Genomic DNA, 12,767 nt, shown 5'->3' on the forward strand with positions numbered 1-12,767 from the left:
GGGACAGATTGTAGTATAGGACCCCTTGGACAGGATTTACCAAACTGCCATGCTGCTTCCTGAGAAAGTTGAAGCCGTTTACACAGGGCTGCAGTGTTCTGGTGATGAATAGTATGAGATTGAATTGCTCGATCTGTCATGGTTGCTCCAAATAATTTTCTTTTGGGTAGCTTGATCAACAAGGGCATTCCCTTGTGCTAAAGCTCCAGGGAGTGTGGAGTGAGCTCGAGTATGTCCTATAAAATGTGGAGCTCTATGTTGACACACAAGTCTTCAAAGAAGGAGGAACTGCTGAAATAGTTCATCAGCAGTTGTCCCTAAGACATCAGTCTTTATAGTGGAAACGATAAGTAAATATTGCTAATATTTTGTTGAGGATTTTTGCATCTAAATTCATCAGGGAATATCCTATAATTTTCTTTCTTTGTGTTGTCTTTGCCTGGTTTTGGAATCAGAATTATGCTCGCCTCATAAAAGGAGTTTGGGAGTCTTCCTTCCTCTTGAATTTTTTGAAATAGCTAGAGAAGGATAGGAGTTAGTTCTTCCTTGAATATTTGGTAGAATTCACTTGTGGAGCCATCAGACCCAGGACTTTTCTTTTTTGGGAGCTTTTTGATAACTGTTTCAACCTCATTTGTTGTAATTGGTCTGTTTAGGTTTTCTGATTCTTCCAGATTAATTTTTGGAGTATTATATGTTTCAAGGACTTTGTCCATTTCATCTAGGTTGTCTGATTTTTTGGCGTACAGTTCTTCATAGTATTTTCTTACAATATTTTGTATTTCTGTTGTGTCAGTTATTTCTCCACTCTCGTTTCTAATTTTATTTATTTGAGTCCTCTCTTTTTTTGGTGAGTCTGGTTAAAGGTTCATCGATCTTGTTTACCTTTTCAAAGAACCATCTCCTGGTTTCATTGATCCTCTGTATTGTTTCTTTAGCCTCTATTTCATTTATTTCTGCTCTGATCTTTATTATTTCCTTCCTTCTACTAGCTCTGGGCTTTCCTTGCTGTTCTGTTTCTATTTCTTTTAGCTGTAGGGTCAAGTTGTTTATTTGAGCTTTTTCTAGCTTCTTGAGGTATGCCTGTAATGCTATGAACTTCCCTCTCAAGACTGCTTTTGCTATGTCCCATAAATTTTGAGTTGATGGATGCTCATTATCGTTCGTTTCTAGGAATTTTAAAATTTCTTCTTTGATCTCATTGTTTACCCATTCGTTATTTAATAACGTGCTATTTAGTTTCCAGGTGTTTGAGTATTTTTCAGTTTTTCTGTTGTGGTTGATTTCTAGTTTTATGCCATTGTGATCATAGAAAGTGCTCGATATGATTTCAATCTTCTTAAATTTTTTAGACCGCTTTTGTGCCCTAACATGTGGTCTAATCTAGAGAATGTACCATGAGCACTGGAAAGGAATGTATATTCTGCTGCTTTAGGGTGAAAGGTTCTGAAGATATCTATTAAATTGAGTTGATCTAGTATGTCCTTTAAGTCTGCTGTTTCTTTGTTAATTTTCTTTCTTTAGGATCTGTCTAGTGATGTTAGTGGGGTATTGAAATCCCCTAGTATTATAGTATTGCTGTTGATCTCGCCCTTTAAACCCATCAAAGTCTGCTTTATATATTTAGGTGCTCCTATATTAGGTGTGTAGATATTTATAATGGTTATATCTTCCTGTTGGCTTGCTCCCTTTATCATTATGTAGTGACCTTCTTTATCTCTTACTATAGTCTTTGTTTTAAAGTCCATTTTGTCTGATATATGTATTGCTACCCCAGCTTTGTTTTCATTTCCATTTGCATGAAATTTTTTTTCCATCCATTTATCTTCAGTCTATGTGTATCTTTTGTTCTAAGGTGTGTCTCTTGTAGACAGCATATGTATGGGTCCTGTTTTCTTATTTTATTTATTTATTTATTTATTTATTTATTTTTTTACAGAGACGGAGTGAGTCAGAGAGAGGGATAGACAGGGACAGACAGACAGGAATGGAGAGAGATGAGAAGTATCAATCATTAGTTTTCCATTGCACGTTGCAACACCTTAGTTGTTCATTGATTGCTTTCTCATATGTGCCTTGACCGTGGCCTTCAGCAGACCAAGTAACCCCTTGCTGGAGCCAGTGACCTTGGTTGGGTTCAAGCTGGTGTGCTTTTGCTCAAACCAGATGAGCCTGCGCTCAAGCTCGCGAGCTCGGGGTCTCGAACCTGGGTCCTCTGCATCCCAGTCCGACGCTCTATCCACTGCGCCACCGCCTGGTCAGGCTGGGTCCTGTTTTCTTATCCACGCAGCTACCCTATGTCTTTTGATCGGATCATTTAATCCATTTACATTTAAGGTTATTGATATGAAATTGTTTATTGCCTTTTTATTCTTTAAAATTGTATTCCTCTTTTGCTATATTCTTTTTCTCCTTTGATGTGTTTACAACAGGCCCCTTATCATTTCTTGCAGCCTTGGTTTGGTTGTAGTGAATTCCTTGAGTTTTTTTTTTTGTCTGGAAAGCTTTTTATTTCTCCTTCAATTTTAAACGATAGCATGGCTGGATAAAGTAGTCTTGGTTGTAGGCTCTTGTTCTGCATTACTTTGAATATTTCTTGCCATTCCCTTCTGGCCTTAAGTGTTTCTGTTGAGAAGTCGGAAGTCATCCTTATGTGGGCTCCTTTTTAGGTGATAAGTCTTTTTTTCTCTAGCAGCTTTTAATATTTTCTCTTTATCACTTAGCTTTGGTATTTTAATTATGATGTGTCTTGGTGTTGATTTATTTGGGTTTCTCTTTAATGGAGTTCTCTGTGTTTCCTGAACATGTGAGATGTTTTCCTGCCTTAATTGAGGGAAGTTTTCAGCTATGATATGCTTGAACAAAGTCTCTATTCCTTGTTCTTTCTCTTCTTCTTCAGGAACCCCTATGATGCGGATGTTATTTCTCTTCATGTTGTCACAGAGCTCTCTTCGAGTTTCCTCAGACTTCTTGAGTCTCTTTTCTTTTTTCTGCTCTGCTTCCGTGCCTTTATTTATCGTGTCCTCTAACTCACTAATTCGATTCTTAGCTTCATCCATCCTGCTTAATTTCTTCCATTGTGTTCTTCATTTCTGATATTGTATTCTCATTTCAGATTCTTTTTTATTATTTCAATGTCTGTTTTTATATTTGCTATCTCTTTATTTAGATGTTCGTAATGACCATCTATTGTTGTTCTAATATCTTTGAGCATCCTGATAATCATTATTTTAAACTCTGCAGCTGGTAATTTGGTTATTTCTGTTTCATTCAGGTCCTTTTCAGGGGATTTCTCTTGATTCATTTGTGTTGCATTTCTCTACCTTCTCATCTTCTCTGTGTAAAAGAAGGTCTTGGCCACTGGTGTCCACTGGGTGTGGCCTCTGTTCCCTAGGTATGGTCTGTCTCTAGGCCCGCCACCCCCTCTGCTGTTTCTGCATAGGGCGTTTGGGTATGGGCGTTGCCCGTGCCTTCCCACTGGGGCTGTTGCTGTGGTTTCCGCCTTTCCTTCACGGGGTGGCTGTGATCATTTGCTCGGGTGAACAAGCCTTGGTGGCCTTGGCCTTCGCTCCGCCCCCGTGGGTGGCTTTATGCTCAGCCCTGAGGTCAGTGGCAGCACCTTTGCTCAGCTGCGGGTCTCCGCCTGTTTCCGGGCTTCCGATTCGCCCTTGCAGGAGGAGCCCGCTCGTGGGACAGCTGCAAGCCTTGGCTCCACAAGCCAGGCGGGACTGCATGCCCACACTCAGTAGCAGGTCTTGGCCTGTCCTGGGCTTTTGGCTCCATCCCCACAGGAGGAGCCGGCTCCCAAGTCAGTCCACAAGCATCGGTTCCGTGGGCAGGGCAAGGCTGTGCTCCTGCGCTCCTGCTCAAGGGCTAGTCTCCACCCCTTCCAGGGCTCCCGCCCTTCTCCCACAGGCTGGATTATAGGCGGCCCGCAGCTGGGCTTGACCACTTTTGTATGCCCCCTCCTCCCCAGCCAGGCAAGACTGAGCTCACACCTGGGCCCAGTGGTGGCCACCCGGCTTCTACCCCTGCCAACAGAACCGCTCTTCTGTCTCCTGCTGCCGCCCGCCCTCCGGCAAGCCCTCAGCTGTGTGGGTGCGGGCGCTGTAGCTCAGACCCAAAGACTCACTACTGTAGACCCGAAAGCTCCCTCCTTCTAAGCAACTCTGCTCTGAGTGCTGCAGGAGAACTTGTTTGGCTGGAGTCCTGCTTCCCTTTGCTGGTATTGCTGTTTCTGGGGGAAATATTCACTTCAGATTTGGGGAGTGACTCATCCCAGGGGTTAGGGTTGCTGTCTCCCAAAATATTTCTCCCTGTGCCTCCTAGATTACACTCTCTTCCTGCTATTCCGGTCCTCTCCTCTCTCCCCATCCCCCCGAGTTGAGTGGTTGTGAGAGAGGCATTCTGCGCGGTGCCTTTAAGAAGAATCCTGGGTCTGAGAAATCAGTCTCTTTCTCACAAACAGTATTCTGTCTTGTTTCCAGTTAAATACTGTCCATACGCCTCTTCTAGGCTCTGGGGCTGCAGGCTGGGGCTTTGTTCCTGGGATTCAGGACCCTCCCCTACCCGGACCCTCCCCTCTGCTAAACTCACTTCCCACCGCGTGAGTCTCTCCCGGCTGCCGTTCGCTCTGGGTAGCTGGGCAGCCCTCTCTGCGTTTCCGCTTTTCCTACCAGTCTTGGTGTGGCTTCGTCAGTGTCCCTTGGTTGAAGAGTCCTCTTAGTTTAGTCCAAAGTTGGTTTTTCCAGATGATAGTTCTTAAAATTTGTTTGTAATCCACTTTGGCTCTGGGAACTGGGAGTTGGTACGTTCGCCTACTCCAGTGCCATCTTGTCTTCTGTGTATTCTTAAGATTCTTAATTAAAGTAATACTTGTATGTAGTTTAAAAGTCAGATAGTACCGCCCTGGCCGGTTGGCTCAGTGGTAGAGCGTCGGCCTGGCGTGCAGAAGTCCCGGGTTCGATTCCCGGCCAGGGCACACAGGAGAAGCGCCCATCTGCTTCTCCACCCCTCCCCCTCTCCTTCCTCTCTGTCTCTCTCTTCCCCTCCCGCAGCAAGGCTCCATTGGAGCAAAGATGGCCTGGGCGCTGGGGATGGCTCCTTGGCCTCTGCCCCAGGCGCTAGAGTGGCTCTGGTCGCAATAGAGTGACGCCCCTGAGGGGCAGAGCATCGCCCCCTGGTGGGCAGAGCGTCGCCCCCTGGTGGGCGTGCCGGGTGGATCCCGGTCAGGTGCATGCGGGAGTCTGTCTGACTGTCTCTCCCCGTTACCAGCTTCGGAAAAATACAAAAAAAAAAAAAAAAAAAGTCAGATAGTACCATACCACATGATTTATAATGAGAATCGGTGGCCTTTATCCATTTCCTGTCCCTTTCCCTAGGACTTGATTTCCTTTGTGTTTCCATATCACTTGTTTACACTGCTGTTTTTCAATTGATCCACATTAGATATTCTCCACTGACTTCCCATTAAAGCAGGTGTATTACTTATTTATTGCTACATACCAGATTACCCCCAAACTTACCCGCTTAAAATAACACATGTTATCTAGTGGTTTTTGTGGGTCAGAAGTTCAGATGTGGCTTAGCTCAGTGGTCCCCAGCCCCCGGGCTGTGGACCGGTACCAGTCCATGGGCCATTTGGTACCAGTCTGCAGAGAAAGAATAAATAACTTACATTATTTCCGTTTTATTTATATTTAAGTCTGAATGATATTTTATTTTTAACAAATGACCAGATTCCCTCTGTTACATCCGTCTCAGACTCACTCTTGACGCTTGTCTCGGTCACGTGATACATTTATTTGTCCCACCCTAAAGGCCGGTCCGTGAAAATATTTTCTGACATTAAACTGGTCCGTGGCCCAAAAATGGTTGGGGACCACTGGCTTAGCTGGATCTTCTGGCTCAGGGTTTCTCACAAGGTGGAAATCAAGATTTCTGCCAAGGCTTTATTTAACTGAGGGAGGGTCCTCTTCTAAGGTCATTTGTGGTTGTTGCAAGAATTTACTTTTTTTCTTTTTTTTTTCTTTTTTGATTAAGACAGAGAGAGGGACAGATAGGACAGACAGACAGGAAGGGAGAGAGTGAGAAGCATCAATTCTTTGTTGTGGCACCTTACTTGTTCATTGATTGCTTTCTCATATATGCCTTCACCCGGGGGCTACAGCAGAGCGAGTGACCCCTTGCTCAAGCTGGTGACCTGGGGCTCAAGCTAGCCAGCATGGGGTCATGTCTATAATCCCACTCAAGCCGGCAACCCTGTACTCAGGCTAGTGAGCCCGTGCGCAAGCTGGATGAGCCCATGCTCAAGCCAGCGACTTCGGGGTTTCCAACCTGGGTCCTCCGCGTCTCATTCTGGTGCTCTATCCATTGCACCCCCACCTGGTTAGTTAAGAACTTAGTTTCTTATAGGCTGTGGCCAAAAGCCTCCTCAGTTCTCTGCCATATGGGCCTCTCCATCAGGCAGCTCACAACATGACAGTGGCTTCCATTAGCTGAGCAAGAGGGCAATGTCTTTATAACCTAATCTTAAAAGTGACAGTCACACATCTGATTGTGTCCTTTACTTTATCTTTACTTTTATTTTTTTGTCATTTATTAACTTTAGAAAGAAACATTCATTTGTTGTTCCACTTATTTATACATTCATTAGTTGATTCCTGTATGTGCCCTGATGGAGGATCAAACCATTACCTTGGTGTATCCTGACAAGGCTCCAACCAACTGAACTACCTGGCCAGGGCCTGATTATATCTTTTAGAAGTGAGTTACTAGGCCCAACCCATACTTACGGTGGGACTGTGCAAAGGCACGAGTACTAGGAGGTGGGATTTTGGTGCTGTTTTGGTAGCTTCCCACTGTGCTAGTTGAGAGAACTTGTAAATCTCAATCCCATTCAGCCTTCCCCATTTTCCTGGGGTGGCTCCATCATCACTTTATATTACCTCAGTTACTGGGGTCACATTTTGATGACTATGTGATGGCTACTTGCCCAAAACCAGCAGGTGTTCTGTGACTACATTTCTTTTTTCTTCTGCAGATAATAGTTGCTTCATTTTCTTTCTTATGCAGTCTTCTCTGTATCTCTCAGTTTTTACTCAAATGTGCCACCAGGTGGGCTGTATATATCCTAGTATATAACCTTGTATAGTTTTTCAAATGCTCTGTCACTTCACCTTATCCTTTCCTCTAAGAAAGTGCCATCCTCTTGCTCTTCTCTGGGCTGATAGCATGTCCCAGGGTGTGGATGCTGCTGGGGCCTGCATATCGATAGGGTCCCAGTTAAATTAGATAAATTCCTTGTGTCTTTGTGCCACCTGTGGATGAATACTCTTACTGATTATTCTTATTTTAGTAATGGAAAACTGAGGCTCAGAGAACTTAAAACAAATTGTCCCAGGCCATATAGCTTGAGAATGAAGTGAGTTTTATATATAGAGTACTTGGAACAGGGCTTGAAACATACCAAGTATGATACTTATTCAGTGCTGCTCTTGACAATAGCAGCAATGTTTTTTCTTGGTTTAGTCTCTTGTTTGATAGAACATATCTTCCAGTTTCTGCCAAAGAAAGGATGCACAGGAGAATGTTTTGAGTTTTTGCTTGTCTGAAATGTGTTTACCTTCACATTTGTTTTATAGTGTGGCTAGGTTTGTAGAATTATGGGTTGAAAGTTATTTTTCTTACAGTTTTGCTTCACTGTCACCTAGCATCATGTGTTGCTATTGTGATGTCTGAGGTTATTCCTGTTCCTTTCTCAATTGCCTCGTCTTATTTTTGGAAGCCTGTTCTCTGTCCCATGGTTCTGAAAATCTACTTGGGTGTACCTGGTGCCAATTTCCTGCACTCATTGTGCTGGTCTTGTGGGTCCTTCCAGGCTGAAGATTCTTGTTTTGCTTTTGGGATGTTTTGCATCTTTACGATAAATGCTTTCATTCTCTTTTTTTGTGTTCTCTTGAACCCATTAGACATATGCTGGATCTCATCAGATGATCCTCTGAGCTTCTTATCCTTTCTATCTTATTTTCTTGCCTTTTTTTTTTTTTTAACATTTATTGATTTTTAGCGCAAGAGGAAGGGAGAAACAGAAACAGGGACATTGATCTGTTCCTGTATGTGCTCTGACTGGGGATCAAACCAGCAACCTCTGTGCTTTGGGATGAGACTCCAACCAACTAAGCCATCTGGCCGGAGCAAATTTCTATTCTGTTTTCTATCTTGCTTTTCTGTAGTGTGTTCTGGGAAATTTCCTTGACTTTATATTCCAAATGTTCTATTGAACTTTTGTTCCATATATATTTCATTTCCTTTTTCTTATCCTTATTTGACATATCATTTTGTTTCTATTTTTGGATGCATGATCTTACGTGTCTGAAGAAATTAGGAAATTTTTCTAAGTTTTCTTATGTTCTATGCATTATTTGTTTCCTTTGGGTTTCTTTTTCTCTAATTCTACTCTCTTATGTTGGAGGCTCTCCTCAGATACCTTATTTGAGGCTGTCTGCCATACCTGAGTGAAGCCCTAAAAGGATGGCCATAAGCTCTGTGTTTGGGGTGGAATGGAGGGAAACTGAATGGCAAGCCATCCTCTTTAGGGGACATCCAAATTTCAGAATCTGGGCATCTATTCCCTGGGCTGTTTGGATTTTCTGGACAGGACTCATCCTGTCTCCTTAAGCAGCTGTTGGTGCTCTCAGTGTAAAGTAAGAGGTGACCCGTGCCAAGTACCCTCCACTCTGTCCAGGGATGCCCCTGTGTCTGGATCCTCTCAGGACAGACTCCTGCCTAGGATACAGGTTATGCTTTCAGGCCACCTGCAGGTAGGTGTTATCAGAAATTTCTATAATGACATATAGGGCCACTGCTCTGCATGTGATTCACCCCTCTAGGTTCTGAACCTGGTCTCTGACTCTTGGTGCCACAAGTCCTTGGTGCTCTGGGCTTGTGCAGGCTCAGCTGGCCTGGGTCCTTCCACAGCATGTCTGTAGCTTCTCAAATGTAGCTTCCTCTGCTTCCCCACCTAGTTATTGTTCCCATCTCCACACTGTTTTCTAGAAATGGGTTGAAACCCCTTGTTTGCTGCAGGCTTCCCTTCCCCTTTTTGTGTCATTATGGACTTACCTGTTTTTATAACTGTTTAAGGGTAACTATTAAATTGAAAGTAACATGCTCAAAGACAATTCTAGCTGGAGGCTGAATTACTGTTAATCTGATGTGTCTAGCACTAATTCATGGCCTCATGGAGGGAGGCTGGCCCAAAGCGCAGTGTAGTTTGGCTGTGCTCACTCTGGGGCTGATATTCACTGCAGAGTCGTCCCCTGGTGCGTCCATCCTAATGATCTGAGTGCTGTTCCAGGTAGCCCATGGTCCTCTCAGTGATGGTGCCCTTGATGCAGTGGAGACACAGAAGGAGCTCCTGGGAGCCAGTGGACTCATGCTGCTGCTTGCTCCCAAAGTGAAGAGCGAGGACATGGCAGAGGAGGATGTGTACTGGGTGTCTGCACTGCTGCAGCTCAAGCAGCTCCTGCTGGCCAAGCCCTTCGAGCCTGCACTGCCGCTGGTGGTTCTTATGCCCAGCCTGGGGGAGGACACCGTGGAAAAGGAAGTGGAAGATGGTTTGTAAAGACAATATTGTTTAGGAACCAGCATGTTCAATAAATGGGTTGAGGCCCTGGCCGGTTGGCTCAGCGGTAGAGCGTCGGCCTGGCGTGTGGGGGACCCGGGTTCGATTCCCGGCCAGGGCACATAGGAGAAGCGCCCATTTGCTTCTCCACCCCCGCCCCCCCCCCCTTCCTCTCTGTCTCTCTCTTCCCCTCCTGCAACCAAGGCTCCATTGGAGCAGGGATGGCCCGGGCGCTGGGGATGGCTCCTTGGCCTCTGCCCCAGGCGCTAGAGTGGCTCTGGTCGCGGCAGAGCATCGCCCCCTGGTGGGCAGAGCTTCTCCCCTGGTGGGCGTGCTGGGTGGATCCCGGTCGGGCGCATGTGGGAGTCTGTCTGACTGTCTCTCCCCATTTCCAGCTTCAGAAAAATACAAAAAAATAAATAAATAAATAGGTTGAGCCCCAGGTCTGAGGAAGTGCTGGAGTTGGGATGTCACGAGTCAGGGGACAGCATCCACTGTGGTGACTGGGAGTAGGGCTAGCTGGGGTCAGTGCAGTGAGATGTGATCACTCATATGCAGACTGAGCGAAAGACAGGTGACCTTTTGTTTCTTTCCAAGGTCTGATGCTACAGGATTTGGTTTCAGCTAAGCTGATTTCAGATTATACTGTTATTGAGATTCCTGATTCCATTAATGATTTACAAGGCACAAATAAGGTAAGGTTTCTTTTTTTTTCTTTCTTTTTTTTTTTTTGGTGACAAAGGGACAGACAGGAAGGGAGAGACAGAAAAGGAGAGAGATGAGAAGCATCAGTTCTTTGTTGTGGCACCTTAGTTGTTCATCGATTGCTTTCTCATATATGCCTTAACTGGGGGACTACAGCAGACTGAGTGACCCCTTGCTCAAGCCAGTGACCTTGGGCTCAAGCTGGTGAGCCCGTGCTCAAGGCGGGGACCTCAAGGTTTCGAACCTGGGTCATCCGCATCTCAGTCCTACGCTCTATCCACTGCACCTGCTCAGGCTCATCGTTTTTCGTTTTTTGTTTTTAAGATTTTATTTGATTTTTAGAGAGAGGGAGGGAAGCATCAACTCATAGTTGCTTCATTTTAGTTGTTCACTGATTGTATCTCATATGTGCCTTGACTAGGCAAGCCTAAGGTTTTTTTTTTTTTGTTTTTTGTTTTTTCATTTTTTCTGAAGCTGGAAACAGGGAGAGACAGTCAGACAGACTCCCGCATGCGCCCGACGGGGATCCACCCGGCACGCCCACCAGGGGCGACGCTCTGCCCACCACGGGGCGATGCTCTGCCCATCCTGGGCGTCGCCATGTTGCGACCAGAGCCACTCTAGCGCCTGAGGCAGAGGCCACAGAGCCATCCCCAGCGCCCGGGCCATCTTTGCTCCAATGGAGCCTTGGCTGCGGGAGGGGAAGAGAGAGACAGAGAGGAAGGAGGGGGGGGTGGAGAAGCAAATGGGCGCTTCTCCTGTGTGCCCTGGCCGGGAATCAAACCCGGGTCCTCCGCACGCTGGGCCGACGCTCTACCGCTGAGCCAACTGGCCAGGGCGAAGCCTAAGGTTTTGAACCGGCAATCTCAGCATTCTAGGTTGATATTTTATCCACTGCGTCCCCACAGGCCCAGCTAAAGGTTCCATCATTTTTAAAGGTCCAACTATATATTTCAATTTTTCCCTTTTTGCCTTATCTTGGATTTAGTGTATATTGCTGCTTGCATTTTTTATTTAATTTTTGAGAGGTAATCCTGTAAAAACATAAGCAGAAATGAAAATAATAAAATGTGTCCTTAGTCCTACTATCTGCAAGATATAAAATTTATGTAATATTTTTAGAGGTCTTATAATTACAGATTTAAAATACAACAATTCATGTCTTTTATCTGAAGGTCAGATGTATAAATTATTTTTGTAGGACAGTTGTTCTTGGAATATATTAAGAAATAATGTTATGAGAAGTTTCCTTAAAAAAAGGAAGTCCAGGGGTAGCTCAGTTGGATAAAGCATTGTCCCAATACGCCAAGGTTATATTTAGGTTTGATCACTGGTCAGGCATATATAGAATCAATCAATGAGTGCATAAATAAGTGGGATAACAAATGGATGTTTCTAGCTCTCTCTTTTCCTTCCTCTAGTTCTCAAATCAATAAATGAAAAAATATTTTTAAAAAGGAAGTCTGTGGCCCTGGCCAGTTGGCTCAGCGGTAGAGCGTCGGCCTGGTGTGAGGGGGACCCAGGTTCAATTCCCGGCCAGGGCACATAGGAGAAGCGCCCATTTGCTTCTCCACCCCCTCCCCTCCTTCCTCTCTGTCTCTCTCTTCCCCTCCCGCAGCCAAGGCTCCATTGGAGCAAAGATGGCCCGGGAGCTGGGGATGGCTCCTTGGCCTCTGCCCCAGGCGCTAGAGTGGCTCTGGTCGCGGCAGAGCGACGCCCTGGAGGGGCAGAGCATCGCCCCCTGGTGGGCAGAGCATTGCCCCTGGTGGGCGTGCCGGGTGGATCCCAGTCGGGCTCATGCGGGAGTCTGTCTGTCTGTCTCTCCCCGTTTCCAACTTCAGAAAAATACAAAAAAAAAAAAAAAAAAAAAAAAGGAAGTCTATGCTGACAATTACGTTTAGGAAAAGAAGTGCCAGGAATTAAATAAAAGTAATTATAGGAAGAAAGATAACTGCAGGATGTGAAAGCACCTGGGCAAGTAATGAAGCTCTTAGTCCTTTTAAGAACTGGAAGACATAGTTTTCCTGTCTGTGTAGTGAAGAGGATGTGCAGGGCTGGCTTCTTTAAGGCCTGAGCCCTTCCAGTGTGTGGTTCTGCCACCCCACCTTTTTTTTTTTTTTTTTCTGAAGTTGGAACCGGGGAGGCAGTCAGACAGACTCCTGCATGCCCCCGACCGGGTTCCACCTGGCACGCCCACCAGGGGGCGATGCTCTGTTGCAACCAGAGCCATTCTAGCACCTGAGGCAGAGGCCACAGAGCCATCCTTAGCGCCCGGGCCAACTTTGCTCCAATGGAGCCTCGGCTGCAGGAGGGGAAGAGAGAGACAGAGAGGAAGGAGAAGGGGAGGCGTGGAGAAGCAAATAGGTGCTTCTCCTGTGTGCTGTGGCCAGGAATCGAACCCGGGACTCCTGCACACCAGGCCGACGCTCTACTACTG

General features: G+C 45.6%; 1 protein-coding gene across 3 annotated transcripts in view; it reads left to right on the top strand.

The window, feature by feature from the left end:
- The window catches only part of MCM3AP (minichromosome maintenance complex component 3 associated protein), a 65,520-nt gene that overhangs the window by 42,947 nt on the left and 9,806 nt on the right, over positions 1-12,767 (top strand). For all 3 annotated transcript variants that reach the window (XM_066369959.1, XM_066369961.1, XM_066369960.1), the window contains exons 22-23: positions 9,359-9,617; positions 10,223-10,320. In XM_066369959.1, the coding sequence (XP_066226056.1) occupies positions 9,359-9,617; positions 10,223-10,320 (357 nt within the window). The remainder of the gene's footprint in view (positions 1-9,358; positions 9,618-10,222; positions 10,321-12,767) is intronic.

This window comes from Saccopteryx leptura, chromosome 2, assembly GCF_036850995.1.
Source record: "Saccopteryx leptura isolate mSacLep1 chromosome 2, mSacLep1_pri_phased_curated, whole genome shotgun sequence".
Classification (NCBI taxonomy): domain Eukaryota; kingdom Metazoa; phylum Chordata; class Mammalia; order Chiroptera; family Emballonuridae; genus Saccopteryx; species Saccopteryx leptura.